The 22,776-nt window shown below is 41.2% G+C and overlaps 1 protein-coding gene across 1 annotated transcript; it reads left to right on the forward strand.

The window, feature by feature from the left end:
• Positions 1-19,219: 19,219 nt before the first annotated feature.
• Positions 19,220-22,130, forward strand: LOC129774575 (uncharacterized). The gene is made up of 2 exons (XM_055778336.1): positions 19,220-19,414; positions 19,467-22,130. The coding sequence occupies exons 1-2, from the start codon at positions 19,220-19,222 to the stop codon at positions 22,128-22,130; spliced, it is 2,859 nt and encodes a 952-aa protein (XP_055634311.1).
• Positions 22,131-22,776: the final 646 nt, after the last annotated feature.

A 22,776-nucleotide genomic window follows, 5' to 3' on the forward strand; every position in this document is an offset into this window, starting at 1 on the left:
GTGTCCACTTCCACAAACATCAAACGACGTTCTCGTGAAAATGTTCAATAAAATTCGCAAAAAAAGTCGACGAAAATCCAGACAAATCCAGACTTTTGATTTTCCAACATCCAGATTTCTGTTCAATACACCTGGCAACTCTGGTTTAACCCTTTACAAGACCGTTGAAATTAGGCAAGGAATCGACTCAAACTTCAGAGAACATGATCCTTACATGAGGTAGAACACATGTTTGATAAAAAATAAACTATTGAAACAGTTGAAAAAGTTGGTGGCAATATAGGGCCCTATTCCAGAAAAACGAGACGAACAATTCGTCTCGTCTCGTCTCGGCTTCAGTCACTGTCGAGACGAGCAAAATATACCATTCCAGTACACGAGTTTCAATGAAATGTTTTATTTGGTTGACTGGAGAGACTTCAGTCAGTTTTTCTCGGTATAATCAGTGATGTCAGATGAGAAGACATGTTTTTGTTTTGAGAAGAACAACAAACAATTTAAACTTTTTTATTTTAATAATAAACTCTTTTCTCAGTGCCAAAATATTAAAAAAAAACATAAAAAAAGGAATAAGTTTCATATATCTTTTGGTCTCATTGACAATATGTGAAGACCCTTTCGTGCCGTGTTAATATATTGAAAACTCTCATCTAGTATCCCTGGATATGAGTTCAATGTTTACATTTGGTTGTGTTGTTTGGAAGAGGCCCATTCGAAAAACTGTAAAATCTTGCGATTACTGAATTGAATTTGATGGTTGCAGTTGAAAACATACATTGATTATGCAATACTAGTTTAGGCGTGAAACAATTTTTGAAGATAAAGGCGGAGCAGAAGAATACCGATGCTTTTAATCAACAAGGTGAACAATCAAACAAACTAGACGATTCGACTGATTCATCGACGAGCGTGGCTAAACGGTCGTCGAACCAGACGAGCTACTCGTCTGTTTTTAGTCGAGCTCGGCTTCTGGAATATGAAAACAAACGAGACGTGCGCTTGTCTGCTCGTCTCGTTTTCTGGAATAGGGCCCATAGTTGCCACTGCTCGTTAACCCAAAAAAAAAACTGCTTTCCGCTGCATTGTAAGCTTTATTGTGCCTTATGTTATACAAAAATTAAAACAATGTCTATAGTGCAGCGAAAACATTTTTTTTTCATAGACACTTACTAAGGAAAAATATAAAATTTGAATTTTTAATCAAATACACCAGTTTTTTTATTGAAGAAACAACATGAACTTACACAATAGATCCAAAATAGAACGATTACAGTGAACTTATCAACTTGTTGCATGTTCAGCGAATTTAAACAGAATGTTTTGCCGGCACTCTGAAATTGCGTTTTTTTACATAAAAAATAACTCTTGGGAGATCGTACATTTTTAGCAGCCCAAAAAAATTGGAGTATTGGTAGATACTTTTAGAAGTCTTTGGTTAAGCAACATATTGAAACAATATCCCAAGTGCGACAAAAAAAATATTTTCTGTGGGTGGCAATATGGCGACCTTATAATAGGTTAACCAACCGCATTCTTTAACACGTTAAAATATGTTTTCTTCATCTTTATTATGTTTTAATGGTTTTCTAATTCAGCCTCCTCAAAACAGAGTAATTTTTGATACTCCAACACTGTTCGAGCCGTTCGCCGCGAATAATTTATCTCAGTGCATCAGCAAATGCACCCCGATGAATTTATCAACACATCGCTGCACGCAGTACCATCATGACAGCGAGAAACTGCAGCCGCACGAGGCGAGGGTGAAAAAGTAGCCAATTTTATATTCTTCACTGTGCTTTCGATGCGTATAGACGTGAATTTTAAACAATCAAATATTCAAATGTAATTCTAGAGAAATATAGTTTAAAAACTAGAAAAGAAAGTTATTTTCCATCATGATGTGCGATTCCGTGATTCCGTATTAATTTCCGTGGTATAAATTAAGGAAAAATGTTAAGTCGTAAAAAATTACAGTCCATTCGTTAATTAGGCAACATATTTTGGTCCAATCGAACTGGATTGAGTGCAGTGAAATGACTCTGACTGTTCCTGATAAAGAATCTGAAGTGAAGAAGTGGTTTCGAATTCCGAAATAGTCGGAAATTTGTTAAGAAAAAATAAATGCGGTAATGGTGTGTGCATTCATAGCCGCTATTGAAGTTAAGAAAAGCGACGTAGCCATTTTTCTGTGAAGTTGAAATTATGGTGTGCGGTCGCCATTTTGAGAAGTGAATCATAAATTGAAGAAAATTGACTATTCGAGCAATTAAGTGCTCAACGAAGTGAAGTTGGTTTAAGATCCTCTATTAAGTGATGTTGATCATCACAAAGCTGGTGTTCCGATTATTCCGCTGTGTCCAGTAGTGTACAGTTGCGTGAGCATAGACTTGGCTGTGTTCCCAACCGACGTCAGGCATAAGGCTTGGTTTAAAGTAGTTCCACAGTGGGATTTTGGAAAAACTCTGAGTGAAGTACGTTGTTGAGAAGCCAGTGTTTCGATTTGGTTACCTGTGTCCAGTAGTGTACAGTTGCGCGAGCATAGACTTGGCTGTGCTCCCAGCCACCACAGAGCATAGTGTAGCATGCCGGAAAATAGTGTTTCGAAGCAGCAGCAAACCGGAAAATCTGTAACTAGTTCTGCACTTGGGCAGTCTAATCAGAGTTCCTCTACTCCCTTAAGCAAGAAGGAAAAGAAGAAGCTTAAGTTAATGGAAAAGTTGGCCTCAATGGAGAACATACAAAGAGTTGTTCGCCGTCGTGGCGCAGCTAAAGGTAAGGTGACTCGTATTTTAAATATAATTCGCCCAAATGAAGAGGAAGTAGTCCAGCTGACGGAAGCTGAGATTAAGGTATACCTGAAGAAATTGGAGGCAGCGCATAAAGATTTTAACGATGCCCACGACGAAATTATGAATGTGGTTTCGGTTGATGACTACGAACAACACGAACAGCAATACGAGGAGTTCGATATCCTTCACGATTCCGTTGCTATTTTATTGGAAAATCAGCTCACCAGGAACAATGCAGCTGTAGCGGCAGCCGCTGCGACCATGAACGCGAGAAAATATCATCAAACCCAGCAGGCGCCGGTTGTAATCCATCAACCGCTTCGCATACCAATTCCCACATTCGACGGCCGTTATGAGAGCTGGCCAAAGTTCAATGCCATGTTCAAGGATCTTGTGGATAAGGGTCCAGATCCGCCAGCAGTTAAGTTATACCATTTGGACAAGTCTCTGGTAGGTAATGCAGCGGGTCTAATCGATGCCAAGACAATCAACGAAGGCAATTATGCCCACGCGTGGAAGGTCTTGGAAGAGAGGTTTGAGAATAAGCGTCACGCTATCGATTCTCACATTCACGGTCTGCACGGTCTGCGCATGACAAAGAAGAGCCATGTAGAGCTGCGGAGTCTGGTTGATGAAGGCAGTAAGCATGTGGAAGGTCTTAAGTTCCTGGAGCGAGACTTTAATGGAGTAGGAGAAGATTTCGTGATACATCTACTGGCAGCTGCGTTACACAACGATGTGCGTCACACGTGGGAGACCACAATTAAGCACGGTGAACTACCTGACTACAACGAGATGCTTAAGTTCCTGAAGGAGCAAGTTTTCATCCTGGAGAGAGTCGAGGCTAGCAACCAAAGGTCCTCGATTCTTGTTAAGTCCGTGTCTGCAGTCAACAAGCCTGTAGTGCAGAAAGCCCATACTGCCGTCTCATTAAGCGAATCGGAAATTGGTTGCGATTTTTGTGGAATGGTTCATGCTAATTACCAGTGTTCAGAATTTAAGGCTCTTTCTGTGTCTCAGAGATTGGTTAAGGTAAGAGAGAGAAATGTTTGCTTTAATTGTCTCAGGATGGGTCATCGTAGTATCAATTGTTCGTCGGAGAAATCCTCGTCGATCAACGACATACGCCGCTATCTCGAGTATTCTGGAGGAAGAGTCCTTCCGATCCGCTGCGTGTCCTAGAACTTACGACATTAACCTATGGCACAGCTTCCACCCCGTTTTTGGCAACGCGAGCACTTTTGCAACTGGCTATCGACGAAGGCTCTAAGTATCCTGTGGCTACAAACATCGTTAAGAACAATTTCTACGTGGACAATGCTTTGTTCGGGTTTGACGACTTAAATGAAACAAGTGAAGCTCAAGTGCAGTTAATAGATTTACTCAAGGCAGGTGGATTTCATCTGCATAAATGGGCTTCTAATCATCCTGAGTTGCTGAAACGGATTCCGGAAGGCGATCAGGATGAACTTGTCAGCATTGACGAAAATGGTTCAAATGAGGTGATTAAAACGTTGGGATTAATGTGGAACCCCGCTCTGGATGTTATGCAGCTCGTTTCCGTCTCAACCGTGTGTGAAAACAGTGTAACTAAGCGACAAGTGCTGTCGCTCGTGTCGAGAATGTTCGACCCGTTGGGTCTTGTGGCGCCGGTGATTCTTATCGGCAAACTTCTGATGAAAGCCATATGGAAGGAAGAATTGGGATGGGACGATGAGCTCACGGGTGATTTGAAGGGAAAGTGTAATAAATTATTAAGTGCTTTAAGTGGAGTTAGCAATCTCCAAATTCCTCGTCGTGTTGTGGTCAATGGAGCCGTTGCATTTGAGCTGCATGGATTTGCTGATGCAACTTTGGAGGCCTACGGTGCCTGTATATACGTCAGGCCAATTGTACCTGATGAAGCAGCAGTGGTGAAGTTATTGTGTGCCAAATCGAAAATCGTTCCTAAAACAGTGTTGATCATTCCAAGAACGGAGCTTTTAGCAGCGTTTTTGTTACACAGATTGGTGAAGAAAATGTTAGCTGTATTAACGCTGCCCTTTCGAGACATTTGTTTGTGGTCGGACAATCAAGTGGTGTTAGCTTGGATGAAGAAAAACCCGGAACGTTTAGAAGTGTTTGTACGAAATCGGGTTAGTGAGATAAACTCTACCGGTTCACAATTTAAGTGGAAGTATGTGGATACGCTGGAAAATCCAGCCGATGTAGTGTCGCGTGGCCAATCTGCTGACGTTCTTAAGAGTAACGATCTTTGGTGGAGTGGCCCATTGTTCCTGCGCAGCGAGGAATATCAGATAGTGGTTCCAGAGCTTCTACCTGATGAAGATGTTCCTGAGATGCGGCGAGCCACTGTAGCTTCAACGATTGTGTCATTGGAGTATTTGCCGGTGTTCCATAAGTTCGAGTCTTTTCGAAAGCTGCAACGAGTTCTGGCATACGTCTTGCGTTTCTGCCGGAATGCAATGGAGAAGGTGGTCAAGAGGAGAATCACTGGTCGATTTCCCAGTGTGTTTGAAATGCGAGAGTCTTTAAAAGTCATAATCAAGGTAATTCAGCTGCGGTACTTTGGTAAAGAGATAGCCATGATGATGTCCGGTGAATACAGTGAAAGGTTTTCTAAATTGAATCCTTTTTTGGACGATGGTATGATTCGCGTCGGCGGACAACTGCGACATTCAAGTCTTCCTTATGGAGTTAAGCATCCGTGGATCTTATCAAATAAGGATGAAATCGTTCAACGCTTGATTGAGATAGCACATCGTGAGAACCTTCACATTGGCCCATCTGCTTTGCTGGCCCAGATTCGTCGTCAATTCTGGATTTTAGGAGCCCGTTCAGCTGTTCGCAAGGTAACAAAGAATTGCGTGCAGTGTTTTAGACTCAACCCTCCGTGTGCTGGTCAGTTCATGGGAGATCTTCCCATGGCAAGGTGCGATAAGGCTCCGGCTTTCATAAGGGTTGGCGTGGATTTCGCGGGTCCTATACTAATCAAGCAGACTGGAAGAAGGCTAGCACCTGTCAAGGGATACGTGTGCGTCTTCGTTTGCATGGTCACTAAAGGCATTCATTTGGAGGTAGTAGAAGATCTGTCAGCCGATGCGTTTATAGCTGCCCTACATCGATTTGTTTCTCGTCCTGGTGTCCCCGAGCAGATATATTCGGATAATGGGACAAATTTCGTAGGTGCGCGGAATAAACTAAACGAACTGTATCGTCTTTTCAAGCAGCAAGATACCGACTTCAAGATATTCGAGTTCTGTCAACCCTGGCAGATTGAATGGAAAATGATTCCCCCAAATGCACCGCATGGGCGGGATCTGGGAGGCAGGCGTGAAGAGCTTCAAGACCATTTTTAAGAGGAAGTGCCAATCAAGCCTCCTGACGATGTCCGAGTTTTCGACCTTGCTCTGTCAAATCGAAGCTCAACTCAATTCTCGGCCTTTATACGGTCCTTCTGATGATCCGTCGGAATTCGAGCCGTTAACCCCAGGCCATCGATTATGATTATGATTATGATCGATCGTCATCTGACTGCCATTCCGGAGCCTAGTTATGATGGAATCCCGGTGAATAGACTTTCCAGATGGCAGTATGTCCAGCATCTGCGTCGAGAATTCTGGAAGCGCTGGTCTGAAGAATACCTCTTGGAGTTACAGGTCCGACAAAGGTGGAATAAAAGGAAGGAAAACATTCTATCTGGAACAGTGGTGATTATCAAGGATGATAACTTACCTCCTCAGAAATGGAGGTTGGGGAAGGTCGAATCAACCTGTGTAGGAGCAGATGGATTGATCCGTGTGGTGGATGTTCGAACTAAGGCGGGTTTGCTGAGACGGCCAATTCATAAACTGGTGCCTTTTCCTATCCTGAACAACCTTGAGATCAGAAAGGTCTAGATTCCCGCGGGGGAGGATGTTCGAGCCGTTCGCCGCGAATAATTTATCTCAGTGCATCAGCAAATGCACCCCGATGAATTTATCAACACATCGCTGCACGCAGTACCATCATGACAGCGAGAAACTGCAGCCGCACGAGGCGAGGGTGAAAAAGTAGCCATTTTATATTCTTCACTGTCCTTTCGATGCGTATAGACGTGAATTTTAAACAATCAAAATTCAAATGTAATTTTAGAGAAATATAGTTTAGAAACTAGAAAAGAAAATTATTTTCCATCATGATGTGCGATTCCGTGATTCCGTATTAATTTCCGTGGTATAAATTGAGGAAAAATGTTAAGTCGTAAAAAATTACAGTCCACTCGTTAATTAAGCAACAAACACAAATAACGAAATTCGAATTTTTCACTGTTATTAATTAAAAGTAAGCAACTGAATATAATTCATGGAGGTATGAAGAGCTATAAAACAACATAAAAACGTATTAATCGATTGTGGTTTCATTGGAGTAAGAATCGGAACATAGCATAACTGCATGCTCGAAACAAACATATTTTTTACATTTCATATAGTTGTTGCGTATTTTTCGGGTCTTTTATCGAAGAGAAGAATGTATAACGACCTTCTAGATGATTACCAGATGATCAATGTTCTGGAATATAATGTTTGCATATTTCTAATATTCTTTGTCTCTGTATTTTTGGTAAACTAGAAATTAATGCCTTTTTTTAGATGGGGCCTAAAAAGATGATATAAAAGAATTTCTAGAAACTTCCTTTTCTTTTTTTTTTGTTTTCTTGTCGATAATGTCCATTATAAAAAAAAAATAACCCCGAAACTGTAACTTTCAAAAATTGCCATAAGCCACCGATTAGTTTATAGTTTACTGTTTACAATTATTCCACAAGTGAAATTTGTATCACTAGTGTGTATATGTATGACCATTATATTTAGCGAATACCTATACGAAAGTAAAACATTTATATTTTGCTTTTGAACGTATGAATCTAACGACAAATAGTTAATATATGGATCCGTTCAATCCAGTTACAAAAGGGACTGAAATCAAACAAGAATAGTCCGGTAATGATCTTATGCATTATATGCAATATATATTCCACGCCACTAACATTAATTTATCCATTTCATTCAACAATATTCTAGAATATGAAAAAAGTCACTTGTCCAAAAATGTTACTCCTATACTCGCGTCGGTGTGCCAGTACGAAAGTGTTGAAAAAAGTGACACACGTCCCCTTTGTACCAATATATGCGATACGCTAAACGATGACGAATAACGAATGTAAAGAGAATCGCAAAGTCGTAGTGTTGATATTTTCTGAGAAATTAACGAATTATTGATTTCTCGGAGTGTTAAACAATTTCATTCAAAATTGTGGTTTGCTGCACAAAGCGCGTGAAGTCCTCTGGTGGATCACACCATTGAGGGAGATGGCGGTTCGTTCGGCCAGGATGATAACTCAGGATTTTAGAATGCGGCTTGTATGGAGACTGGAAAACACTTTGGAAACTTCTAAATACTTTGGAATCAAACACTTGGAATACTACAAACAACGGATGGTGTATTTGCGATCTTTTACATTTGAAGGTTGGATTCGGAATGATGGTACAGTAAAACCTGTTTTTGTGCGGTTTTTTTTCTGCGATTTTTTTTGTTCGATTTTCTGTTCTTGTGCGGTTTTTTTGTGTGATTTTTTTTCTGCGGTGTATGAAAAGAAGCATATTTGACGAAGTTATCATGCATTTAGTTTTTTTCGATGGTTTATATGCATTTCAGTGCGAAAAATGCATATTTGTGTCTCAATTATCCACTTCTGAAATCATTCCCCTCCTCTCATCAAATGCTCTAAATTTTCCTAAGTTTTTGCATGACATGATTTCTAACAGCAACACGTTTCGACATGCAACTAAAAGCACAAAACAGCCACGCGCAACCGGAAAGGCAAAGTGTCACATCGCAAAGCAGGGAAACAAAAGGAAATTGAACGGTGACAGCGGTCCCTATCCCCCGCACAAAAAAAGGTTTGCCTGTATTGGAAAGGATCACCTTGTATTTCTGGCAATTTTCTAATTACACAACAAGTATTTTTGGAAGCTGGGACCGACACTGATATTGTATAAACGCTCTTGATGCGGGCTGAATGGAAAGTGCAGCAAGAAAATTTCGGGGCTCAATGTGTTAAATTGGTAAGAACTTTGTATGAATAACTAGAAATAGATTTTTTGTTTAATTTGGCTGTAGGGTCGTTGGTATCAATTCCAAATAGTTTGAGAACCCCTGATTTAAATTGAAAGATGAATTTAGTTTAAATGTTTGTATCAAGTTGTGGAAAAAGAAACCCATTATTTTCGCGTGGAATCCAAAACTTCATTCAATATGTTTCAGATTGTCCGATTTGGTTCAAATATGCACCGTTTTGTTGTATAATTTCTTGCCATTTCAAAAGAGAGAGGTTTCATAGGTTTCATTTGTTTATTTTGGCACAAAACATAACTGAGTATCTTTGCTCTAAAGTTTTTCATCGTAACTTCGACGAGGTCGCAAACCAGAGGTTCGTGCCGCGTTACACTTTATACTCGCGTCATAAAAATGAGAGTCCTTACTTTCCGAATAAACCCTGTATAAAATCAAAGAATCAACCCACTGATCTTCAATATCAATCTTTGTTCTAGGTAAGTTTCAAAGTGATGATGGTGACGAGTGATCCGTTTTCTATCTTCCTATCTATCTATCGAATCTGGCCAAAACTTAATTCAGTCGATGCTAATGACCATAATTTTTCAAGTTTTTCATCGCATTTACTGCCATACTCAGCAGCATACTCACACCCAGCACCGTGTGGGTTCTAGTGCGGGAAAGTGGAACACAAGAAACATGGAGGACATATCAAATTAAACCATCAGAACAATTATTTGTTTGATTGCTATCCATTCGGGAATGCTATTGAATCGCGACGGTGAGATGAAACCATTATACAGACCAGGCTTTCGTTTTGACAATGCCTCTCCACAGTGTGAATCGCTGAATAGAGTTTCAAGGAGACCATTTTGACGTAGGACTACGTCTTTCATTTCTATACCGGGGTGTAAAATCAAAGTTTCGAAAACGAAAGCGTTACGCCGGAGACCGAGATTTTGAGCGTTAATAGCTCTTAAACAACTGAACGAAATGGTATGATAAACATTTCATTCGAAAGATAAAATGTCTACGCGTTCTATACTTGTTACTTTTTGATCCAAAAACTTGTTTCAATAGTCTTAAAATTGCTTTCAAAACAAGCTATTGAAATCACCAATCGGTATATAAGCGAGCGCCGCTCGGAAATCCACTCAGTTCTAATTGTACAGCGATGGGAGCATGTTGTCGCTGTTGTGGTGAAGCTCTTCGTTTATCATGAAAGCGCGGATGAACGGTGTCACCTGTTTGTGCACCCTAGGCCAGAAGAGAATCCATCAGGAGGAGAGTGATGCCACAAACGGTTCCCCGGGAAGACATCGCTACACACACATACACGCGCGGAATTCTTTCCGTTTGGCTTTCCATTCAGCATCGAGAAAGTTCCGGAAAGATCTAATCATTTCTGCCAGTTCCTCTGGGAATTTAAAAATACATTCATGTGAAAGAGTTTATTTGAATGTTTTCTAACCATATAACACAGCGGTCAAATACATTTGATTTTGTAATTTTTCAACCAAGTGTAATTAGCAGGAAAGCTTCTGAAGATTATTCTTCCCCATCAGTAGGATATTTCCGTATCCAATATTGTATGCGTAAGCAATCGATTATTGCTCAGTCGCCGAAAGTTTCGAGTTCAGAGCGTTCATTCCTCTCTAGTATGCCTTCCAAATTGCCATCGTAAACCACACCTTCTCTAGATTCAATCACACACAAAAAGCATACTTAAGCGATATTCTGGTGGTGAGACGCATTCATTTTTCGTGAGGACATCGAAAAGACAACATCGTTGCCTAACGTGCTGGAAGAGGTAGACGGCGAAGGATCGACACATACACGCGCAGAATTCTTTCCGTTTGGATGCCATTCAGCATCGAGAAAGTTCCGGAAAGATCTAATCATTGCTGGAAAATAATCTGCCAGTTCCTCTAGGAATTTAAAAATACATTCATGTGAAAGAGTTTATTTGAATGTTTTCTATCCATAAAATATCCATATAATACATTTGGGTTTGTGATTTGTCAATCAAGTACAGTTAGCAGGAAAGCTTCTGAAGATTATTCTTCAGAACAAGGTTTTTCGTATCCTATATTGGATGCATAAAAACTTGTGCCTCCAACGTAACGCTCTTGTTTACGAAGTCCCCCAAATATTCATTTATTCATTCATTCAGAATGGATTTAGATTCAACTTCAAACAAATGATCTCTAAATCAACGATAGTCCTACGTCACCCTTGCGGTTATACCATAGATATAACCCCATTCCTGTTTTTTAATTATCAGATTATTTTTTTTTATACCTCAAGTCCTCGTTCCCATGTTTAGAAAGTTTTGTTTACCTTGAAAAAATTGTGGCAGAAAAGTGCATCTGCTTGCTGTGTGAAGCGTACGTGGAACATGTAGCATCAACAAAACGTGTGAGCACTGGTTTGGAAATTGGTCATTTTAGTATCAGTGACAAAAACGCGAGGGATGAAGTTTTGTAAAGCTGCGTTGGGGAATGTTATTGAGTCAGAATTCAAGTCAAACTCAAGACGAGATTCTTCGAACCATTTCAAGACATGTACAGTACAAAAATAAGCAGATCAAAAGACCAACAGGTCATAATCAACTTAAGAAGGTATTCTAGTGTAGACGCACGAATTTCGGACGTTATCAAAGCTCTGAACAAATGAACAGCAGAATATTTTTGTCATCCATTATTCCAGCATTTGTTTATTTGTCTTTTAGCAACACAACAAGAACTAAACGGAGAAAAATTAAAATTAGAATAGTTACAAGCTGGCGATGTATTCAGAAAAAAAGTTGTACCATGGAGTACACTTTTCTAGCCATCCTGATTATACGAAACAAAAACTGAGTTAATTGTAAACCGAAAAATTACCCAAGGGGGGAGTAGAGTAAATCAGAGTTTTCGAGAAAAAAAATGATGTCAAATGTCCTTAAATTTTTTGTCAAAAATCGACACTCTGGGACTTTTTTTTTCGGAGCACGAGACGAAACGTATGGTTTTAAGTGTCAGTAATAATAGTTATCTCGATTTTTCATTCGGAACTTGCTGCGAAATGTTGATTCGCACAATAATATACCCTATGCAAAATTTTAGCTCATTCGAACATCATTTATTAGTGTCGCAGACGTTAAAATTTCAGTTTTTTGAAAAACGAAAGATCACCGAAAAATGGGGGTTTTCAAAAAAAAATGGTGATGCCAAATGTCTTAAAATTGCATTACTCTTCGATATTCACATTTTTTTTGCACTTGGTCGTTTTTTTGTCTAAAAAGTCGATTTTTGACAAAATAATTTTTTGAGATAACTGTAAATCTCTGCGTGTCATGCAATTTTAAGGTATTTGGCATCAAAAAATCCCCCTTGGATGATTTTACGAGTTTCAAAAAACTCAAATTTTGGCCGCTTTGCGCCAGTCTCCCTTAAGTTCGATTGAGTTCATATTCTGCATAGAGTGTTTTTTCTAGGTAGTGAACAGTTTGTGTAGGGTACCTTTTTGAAATTTAAGGTCGATTTTTTTCCATACATTCATTGGGACCCTAGTGTATACACATTGGTCTTTTTAGCAACTTTGCATACTTGAAACAATCGAAAAAGAATCCGACTACTTTTTGGAAAGGGTCGAAAAAAAATTCTTGATTTTCTACAAAAAAAATGTAACTCAAAAAATATGATACAGGTCGGACTCGATTATCCGGGATTCGCTTATCCGGAATTTTAGACTCGATTATCCGGAGTATTTTATTTTTGATTTTCAGAAATTTTGAATAATTTGTATAATAATTCCATATTGAATAGCTAATATGGGTATCAAATAAACGGGTTTGACTAGTAGAACACAGTTATTTGTGAAAAATGCTAATCCAAGATGGCGGCCACTACAAAATGGTGGATTACATATTTTCTCAGAACCCCATCAATATGAAAGGGCTTGACTAGTAGAATACAGTTATTTATGAAAAATGCAAATCCAAGATGACTGCCACTACAAAATGGCGGATTTCATATTTTCTCAGAACCCCATCATCAAATAAAATGAAAGGGCTTGACTAGTAGAACACAGTCATTTATGAAAAATGCAAATCCAAAATGGTCGCCACCACAAGATGGCGCCATATATCACAACCCCATCAATACGGGTATCAAATGAAAAGGCTTGACTAGTAGAACACAGTTATTTATGAAAATGCAAATCTAAGATGGCGGCCACTACAAAATGACGGATTACATATTTTCTCAGAACCTTATCAATATGGGTATCAAATGAAAAGGCTTGACACAGTTATTTATGAAAAAATATAGACCCAAAATGGCCACCACCACAAGATGGCCTTATGTATTTTTTTCGCAACCCCATCAATATGGGTATCAAATGAAAGGACTTGACTAGTAGAATACAGTTATTTATGAATGCAAATCCAAGTTGGCGGCCACTACAAAATGGAGGATTTCATATTTTCTCAGAACCACATCAATATGGGTATCAAATGAAATGATTTGACTAATAGAATACAGTATATCATCAAAATATTCCGAAAAAAATTTGGTAAGAAATAAAAATTAAAAAAAAAAGTTTAATGGTTTTAATGTAGAGAAGTATACTAATGATACACATAATTTACTAAAAACTAGAAAATAAAATATAAAACTTTCTAAGTTAATCGGTTTAATGTACTAAAAGCTAGAAAATAATTAGACAAGTATCAGTTAATAGTTATCACATCCTTTCCTTCATTAATCTAGGGCAATGATGAGATTAAAATAAAATCGTGGGGTATACGATGAAACAACTAACTGTGGACAATGGAAATCCAACGTTTATTTCTTACCTAATTTTCTTCGGAATATTTTCATGGTGTACTGTATTCTATTAGTGAAATCATTTCATTTGATACCGATATTGAGGGGATTGCAAAAAATACATAGTCGACCATTTAGTGGTGACGACCTTTTTGAATTTATGTTGTTTATTATGTTTAATGTTCTCCAAGTCAAATCATTCAGCCATTTTTAACGACGGCCAAATTGAATTTTTCTAGACCATGAAATACGCAGTTTTATAATGACAGTAGAATTAAATGTATGTTCCAAATTTCAGATCAATCAGTCAACAAGAACGGGGTCAATTTTCTATTAATGTGGGACAACCCTAAAAGACACTCAAACATACATACAAACAGGTCAAGCTGAATGAAACCATTTAAAATGTAATTAGTTGTTTGGGGACTGCGACCATCTTGGAATTGGATCTTTCATTATCTGCTATGTTCTACTAGTCGAGGACTTTCTTTCGATACCCATATTGATGAGGTTTTGAAAAAAAAATATATATGGCGCTATTTTGTGGTGGCGGCCGTTTTGGATTTACATTTTTCATAGATAACTGTGTTTTACTGGTCAAGCCCTTGTATTCGATACACATATTGATGGGGTTCTGAAAAAATATGTAATCCGCCTTTTTGTAGTGGCCGCCATCTTGGATTTACATTTTTCATAAATAACTGTGTAACTCTACTAGTCAAGCCCTTTCATTTGATACTCACATTGAAGCGGTTCTGAGAAAATATATAATCCGCCATTCTGTAGCGGCCGCCATCTTGGATTTTCAAAATCATGGAATACGCAGTTTCATAATGACACCAAAGATAAAGATGTGTTCCAAATTTCAGATCAATCGGTCAACAAGAAGAGCTAGAAGAGCAAGAAGCTTGCCATTGTAGTAGTATAGGTAAACTCACGTGTAAAAATGGGGTAATAGTGTTTGTGAGAGAAAAGCAAAGCACATGTAAATAGATCAATTCACTTATCAGATTGTGTGGCCCTTCATTGACACGAGTCTTTGAATACATATGAAAAAAATCACATTTCACTACCAAAGTAACCAAAGTGTATGAACGATATGTTCCGATGAACAATTGCAAATATAAATATATATAGAAGGTGTATTCGCATATGAAGAAAAACTCTGATTATACGCGAGCGTAACATGAGCAAATTTATAACACATGCGAATTGGGGCTCTTTTGGTATTAACAAGTTCTTCCGCATAGTAACTCGATGTCGATAATTCCTTAATAATTTCCTTCGTTGACCGTATTGTTTTCACATATTCACGTTGAAGAGCCTTAACCCTTCTCTTCGTTGGCCGAGCATTTTGATTGAATGTAATACTTTTCCGTTTACTGTTTTTAAAAACATAAGCAGCCATAGCAGTGTTCCGAGCTCTGCGGTACAATTTTCTTACCTAATGTTAAAGTTACTAAAACTTACATTATAGGCCCATTAAACGTAAAAATAATAATTGTATTGATATCAACACAATTTTATTCTATTGATTTTCATGACATGAAACGCTATGACTCAGGAATAACATTTTATTGAGTGGTTTTCACAGCTGTTTCGATGATGTTTTCTGGCATCAGTGTCGAAAAAAATAACGATGCTTTCACCAATACAAAGAAAACCATTGCCGAAGATTGAAAAATGAAAATTTAACTTTCAGAGCACTAGCTCGAGTTTTCCGACGTTTTTCACTATACAGTGCGACAGCAGATGAACATTTTATATTTTGTGAGTAATCGATTAGAGTTTGATTGATATTACTTGATGGGAAGTGTCCGAAAACGATCATTTTCTTCACACTGTTTCGCAAAATTATTGATTTTCGGGCGAGGGGTGAGGGAGGGAGATGAAAGAAACTAGCTAGCTAGCTTCCACCTTCACCTTAATGTGGTACAGCGCTACAGACAAAGTTACGAAGTTGCAAAGTCACAAACATACAAACGGGTCAACCTAGATAAATCCGTTTAATAAATAAGTTCAAATCATAATTATATTACGTGTCACGACGGGACCCCTCAACACAGTACCACTGTTGATATCGGTACCAGCGACAGCCCTATTTCGCTCATCCAAAGGGAACACGCTTGCCAGAAACCGCCTGCTAGAAACTGTACATAAATTCCTTTGTTAATCCCCATATTGGATCGAGCTCTCATCAAAAACAAGCCGTGTAGTGTAGTATCCATCTAAAAGGTTTTTTTTTAAAGCATTTAATTTAATTTCGATTCCGGAATATTTGGGCCCAATACCGCTTCTGCAACCATAGCCCACCAAATTTGTAAGCAATTGAATTCAATCAGAAGTAATATATTTAATAAAACATTATTTTAGCTTTAAACGTACACAGAAAAACTTCGTGTTGCTAAAAAGAGTTGGTGACCAAATCCGAAACACAACAATCTTAAAGAAATTTGCGGTATTAGAAGTATGGAAGACCTTAATTCTCCCCGGAACTGTCAGTCCTGTGCCCGGAAGGACTCTGCAGAGGCAGAAATGGTGCAATGTGATGCATGTAAGCTTTGGGAACACTTTAGTTGTGCCGGTGTCGATGATCATATCAAGCAGTCAAGTGCCTCTTACTTCTGCAAGGGATGCGATAAGAAAGGGACGTCCGGTGACGATCATCTTCAAGTTCCCGTTACCGACCATCATCCTGCCAAGGGATCTAAGACAGGTCCGAAAACTAGTTCGAGGAAGGGCTCAAAACACCGAGCGAAGTGCATCGATCCTACTGGAAGCGTATCATCGAGTGTTCGTATGACAGTGTTAACAGAACAGCTGAAGCTGAATGAAGAAGAACGGGTCATGAAGGAACAGGAGCTGAAGGAGCAAGAAGAGATGAATAAGCGAATGATGGAAGAAAAATAGCGCCAGTTAGAAGAGAAGCGGAAGCTTGCAGAAGAGACTAAATTGTTTCGCGAACGCAAGTTGAAAGAAGATTTAGAGCTAAAACAGAAACAACAACGAGCGAGGAGAGAATCGTTTGAAAAGCGTCAGGAGATTATCCGAGAAATAGCAGAGGCAAGCAACCGAGGTGGGTCTGTCGTCAATTCCGAACAAAAGGTGAAAAATTGGCTGGAAGGACAGGATACTGGAAGATCAGAGGGAAATCGAGTTGGACGAATAAATGATCCCAACCTGAACAGGATTCCCGATGACCCAGCAGAGCTTGAACCCCTCTCGCAGCCGCCAGCGTTACAGATGTCTCCAGCTCCAGTGCTACTAAATTCTTCCGTTTCGGTTATACCACCTTCGACCCCCGCACATACATTTTCTACTCAAACACTGTCTCAAGCGCAAATAGCTGCGCGACAAGTCCTCGGAAAAGATTTACCAAATTTCAGTGGAAATCCAGAAGACTGGCCGGTCTTCATTAGTAACTACGAGCAGTCTACGGCCACTTGTGGTTACTCAGATGCAGAAAACTTGGTTCGCCTCCAACGATGCTTAAAGGGCAACGCTCTAGATTCCGTTAGAAGTCGTTTGCTTCTGCCGGCGAGTGTACCACACGTCGTTCAGACACTGCGTATTCTTTTTGGGAGACCAGATCTCATCATCAGGTCATTGATAAACAGGATCCATCAACTCCCACCTCCAAAATACGAACGTCTGGAAACCCTGATGCATTTCGGCCTCGCTGTACAAAATCTGGTGGACCATCTCAAAGCAGCGGGTCAACACAATCATCTTTCGAACCCAGTTCTCCTACAGGAGCTGGTAGAGAAGTTGCCTGGTTCATTAAGGCTAGACTGGGCGATTTATAAGAATCAACACCAACCAACAACGCTTGGCGTTTTCGGCGATTTCATGTCGGGGCTAGTGACAGCTGCAAGTGAAGTCTCGTTCACCCATCCGGAACCTAGTACTCTCCAGAAATTTGCATTGCAGTCGGATATCCGAGCTAACCGACAGAAAAGTGGAAAAACTGGTATTTTGCAAGCACATTCCACTGCACAAGCTGAAGGTGCCGCGTCCAATAGCGCTTCAACCGAGCCTAAACCGTATAAGCAGTGTCTATCGTGTGGCCGAGCGGGCCATCGTGTAACCGAATGTGAACAATTCAGCGACGCCAGCATCGACGAACGCTGGAAGCTGGTTCAGCAGAAGGGGCTTTGTCGAACATGCCTTAACAGTCACGGTAAATGGCCGTGTCGCTCATGGCATGGTTGTGGTATACCAGAATGTCGTCAGCGGCACCACACACTTCTTCATTCGTCCACTACTCATGAAAGAGTGAATATTTCGTCTAGCCATGTAACATCCGGAAACCTCCAGTGTCCCCTTTTTCGCATCCTCCCAGTTACCCTCTACGGTCCCAATACATCTCGAACTATCTACGCCTTTATTGACGAAGGCTCATCGTATACACTCCTTGATGAATCGGTAGCAGACCGACTAAACGTCAGTGGCAAACTTGAGCCGCTTACCTTGAAGTGGACTGGGAACGTAACGAGGGTAGAGCCAAAATCGCGATGTGTGTGCCTCAGCATCTCGGGTAAAAACAACAAATCCCGATATACTCTCTCTCAGACTCGTACGGTGAGTCGACTTGTGCTACCTACTCAAAGTCTAAAATATGAAGACCTCGCAAATCGTTATCCTCATCTACGGGAGCTTCCGATTGAAGCCTACGAACTAGTATGTCCTCAAATCCTCATTGGTCTGGACAATTTGCGCCTGTGCGTTCCACTAAAGTTGCGTGAAGGTGGATTAAGGGATCCAATCGGAGCGAAATGCAGACTGGGATGGAGCATTTACGGGTGCGTTCCTAACTCACCAAATCAATCAGCGATCCTCGGCCTTCATATTGGGGCAGTATCCGATTCGAATCGTGAACTGAACGAACAGCTTCGCGATTATTTTACTCTGGAAGACATCGGAGTAGTTGGGCTTCGTGAGCCGCTGGAGTCAACAGACGAAAAACGCGCAAGACAGCTTTTAGAGGAAACAACTCGACGTACACCATCCGGATTGTCATTTGAAACGGGGCTATTGTGGAAGACCGACAGCACGAGCTTTCCTGACAGCTATCCAATGGCCGTCCGACGACTGGAGTCCTTAGACCGGCGGCTTCAGCGAGAACCGGAACTAAAAAATCGCGTACAGGAGATGATTACGGAATATGAGCGGAAGGGATATATACATAAGGCTAGCTTAACGGAGTTGACTTCGGTTGAACCAAATCGCGTCTGGTATTTCCCTTGGGCGTAGTTATTAACCCTAAAAAGCCTGCGAAGATTAGATTGATCTGGGACGCTGCTGCAAAGGTGGGTGACGTATCGCTCAACTGTAAACTACTTAAGGGGCCAGATCTATTGATACCTCTCCCGAAAGTCTTGTCTCAATTCCGCCAATATCCGGTGGCTGTGTGTGGTGACTTGATGGAGATGTTTCACCAGTTTAAGATTCGACATCCAGACTGTCAGTCGCAACGTTTCCTGTCCCGGAAAAGGCCAACTGACCCCCCCGCAAGTTTACGTCATGGATGTGGGCACCTTTGGATCAACCTGTTCGCCGGCCTCAGCTCAATACATCAAAAATCTTAACGCAAAAGAATCCGCCGAAGAATACCCGCGTGCCGCGGCAGCTATCATCGACAGACACTACGTCGACGACTACTTGGACAGCTTCGAGACCATTCAAGAGGCGATCGACGTAGTGAATGAGGTCAAACTGGTGCACTCTAAGAGGCTTCACTCTTCGTCGATTTTTATCAAATGAAATTAAGGTCCTGCAAGGAATCGGCGAGATTGCTGAAGAAGAATTCAAAAGTTTGGACCTGGAACGAGGTGAGAAAACTGAGTCGGTATTGGGCATGAAATGGATCCCGCGAGACGATCTATTTGTCTACACTTTCGTAGACAGGGAAGATCTGCAACAGATTCTACGCCAAGATCATGTTCCCTCGAAACGTGAGGTTGCCAGACTAGTCATGAGCCTGTTCGACCCACTTGGCTTCATTGCATTTTACCTCGTCATCGGTAAAATGCTCATTCAGGAGCTCTGGTCCAAAGGGACAGGATGGGACCAACGAATACCACAAGATATTAACGAACGCTGGCGACTGTGGGCAGATCAGCTTCATAATCTCGACTCGATACGTATACCACGCTGCTACTTCTCCTCGTCTCTTCAGAACGGCTTCGAACATCTACAAATCCATCTATTCGTCGACGCGAGCGAAACCGCTTATGCCTGCGTAGTATACTTCCGCTTGAAGACGGCAACCGGCGTGCAAATCGCACTAGCAGGAGCGAAAACCAAAGTAGCCCCCCTAAAAGCTCTGTCAATCCCTCGACTCGAGCTCAAGGTGGCCGTTTTAGGTGCTCGTCTAATGGAGACCATACAGGCATATCACACGTTCCCATTCGAACGCCGCTTCTGCTGGAGTGATGCAAACACTGTGCTCGCGTGGATCCACTCCACCGATCATCGTCGGTACCACAAGTTCGTGGCTATTCGGGTTGGCGAACTTCTAACAACCACACTGCAGTCAGAGTGGCGATGGGTACCATCAAAAATGAACACCGCGGACATAGCCACCAAGTGGCATCACGGCTCACAGTTAACGATGGCCAATGCTTGGTTTCAAGGTCCGAGCTTTCTCTATGAGCCCGAAGAAAGGTGGCCAAATAAAAAAACGAACCCTTCGACTGAAGAAGAGCTGCGACACCCTCACAATCACCTTACTCATTTCATCACCAAAATTACGTTCGACAAATTCAATTTATGGACGAAACTGCAGCGTGTAACAGCGTACGTACTACGATATATCGACAATCTTCGTAAACGGAAAAACGGCGAGAACCTGGAACTCAGCAATCTTACCAGCGACGAGCTCCGGCGAGCCGAAGAAACACTCGTGAAGACTACTCAAGGTGAATTCTATGCGGACGAAATCAACACTCTCTACAAAACTCGAGGCTCGCCCAATGAACGCCATCCCTCCGTGAACAAATCCAGTACTATATACACTAGGAGCCCATTTATGGATGAGAAAGGGGTCATCCGGTGTCGCGGCCGTATCGGTGCTGCACCATATGCACCGATGGAAGCTAAGTTCCCAATCATCCTTCCTAGACAACATCAAATAACCTTCCTCATTGTAGACTGGTACCACCGCCGCTTTCGCCACGCCAATCGAGAGACCATTTTCAACGAGATTCGTCAACGTTTCGAGATAGCTGCTCTCAGACGTCTACTAGATACGCGCGTCCAACGCGCGTGTCTACACTGCCGCATAGCGAAAGCAAATCCAAGTCCACCAGCGATGGCACCTCTTCCCGAGACCCGTTTGACTGCTTTCCTGCATCCGTTTACTTTCACCGGATTGGACTACTTTGGACCATTAATTGTAAGAGTAGGCAGAAGCAACGTGAAACGATGGGTGGCTCTCTTTACGTGCCTCACCATCCGAGCAGTCCATATGGAGGTAATATACTCGTTAACTACCGAGTCATGTATCATGGCGGTACAACGCTTCGTGGCACGCAGAGGGAAGCCTAGGGAAATTTGGACCGACAACGCCACCTGCTTTCACGGTACACATAACGAGATGAAGGCGCATCAGAAAGCATTGAACATTGCATTGGCGGAAAAATTCACTACCGCTGAGACAACCTGGAAATTTATCCCGCCAGCGTCTCCACACATGGGCGGCGCGTGGGAAAGGCTCGTTCGCTCGGTGAAAGTCGCATTAGGAGCAATCTTGGAAAGCCTACGTAGGCCAGACGACGAGACATTGGAGACAATTCTGTTAGAAGCGGAGGGCATGATTAACGCCAGACCACTCACTTACGTTCCTCTGGAGTCAGCGGATCAGGAGGCTATAACGCCAAACCACTTTTTGTTGGGTAACTCATCAGGTACAAAATTTTTACCAACTGAACCGCTAGACGACCGCGTAGCGCTCCGAAGCAGCTGGAAAATGGCTAGATGCATTGCCGATGATTTCTGGCGAAGATGGCTCAAAGAGTACCTTCCGACAATTACTAGAAGAGGCAAGTGGTTCGAAGATGTAAGGGACGTGAAGATTGGTGACCTGGTACTAGTAGTTGGCGGAACGGGGCGGAACCAGTGGATAAGAGGTCGGATCGAAGAAGTTTTTCCAGGGCGCGATGGCAGAGTACGACAGGCGTTGGTACGAACGTCTTCGGGAATCTTGCGTAGGCCAGCTGTGAAGTTGGCTGTACTGGACGTCGAGGAACAGAGTAAACCCGGTTCCAGTGATCCAGAAACCTCTTACTCTCACCAAGGTTTACGGGTGGGGGTATGTCACGACGGGACTCCTCAACACAGTACCACTGTTGATATCGGTACCAGCGACAGCCCTATTTCGCTCATCCAAAGGGAACACGCTTGCCAGAAACCGCCTGCTAGAAACTGTACATAAATTCCTTTGTTAATCCCCATATTGGATCGAGCTCTCATCAAAAACAAGCCGTGTAGTGTAGTATCCATCTAAAAGGTTTTTTTTTAAAGCATTTAATTTAATTTCGATTCCGGAATATTTGGGCCCAATACCGCTTCTGCAACCATAGCCCACCAAATTTGTAAGCAATTGAATTCAATCAGAAGTAATATATTTAATAAAACATTATTTTAGCTTTAAGCGTACAAAGAAAAACTTCGTGTTGCTAAAAAGAGTTGGTGACCAAATCCAAAACACAACAATTACGTTTGCCGAAATAAAATTCGATTTTTTATGACTCGATTATCCGGAGGATTCGATTATCCGGAGTGAAACAAAATCAATACTCCGGATAATCGAGTCCGACCTGTACCTACAAAATTTTGGCTAAAGGACGTCAGAAAAACTTTTTTCCTGTAAAATTGCCCATCTTTCGATGTATAGGTGACTTGTTGGAAATTGTAAGAACTATTTATGACAATTTTTTCTAAATTTTCAAAACACATGTTTTCAAAAAAAAAAGTTTTTTCAATGAATTTTATTTTCCTTGAAAACATATTCTTTTTAAATTCTGAAAAAAAAAATATATGAATTAGAGATGAGACGGATAGTGGCTAGGCCGGATACC

This window comes from Toxorhynchites rutilus, chromosome 3, assembly GCF_029784135.1.
Source record: "Toxorhynchites rutilus septentrionalis strain SRP chromosome 3, ASM2978413v1, whole genome shotgun sequence".
In the NCBI taxonomy this organism is placed as follows: domain Eukaryota; kingdom Metazoa; phylum Arthropoda; class Insecta; order Diptera; family Culicidae; genus Toxorhynchites; species Toxorhynchites rutilus.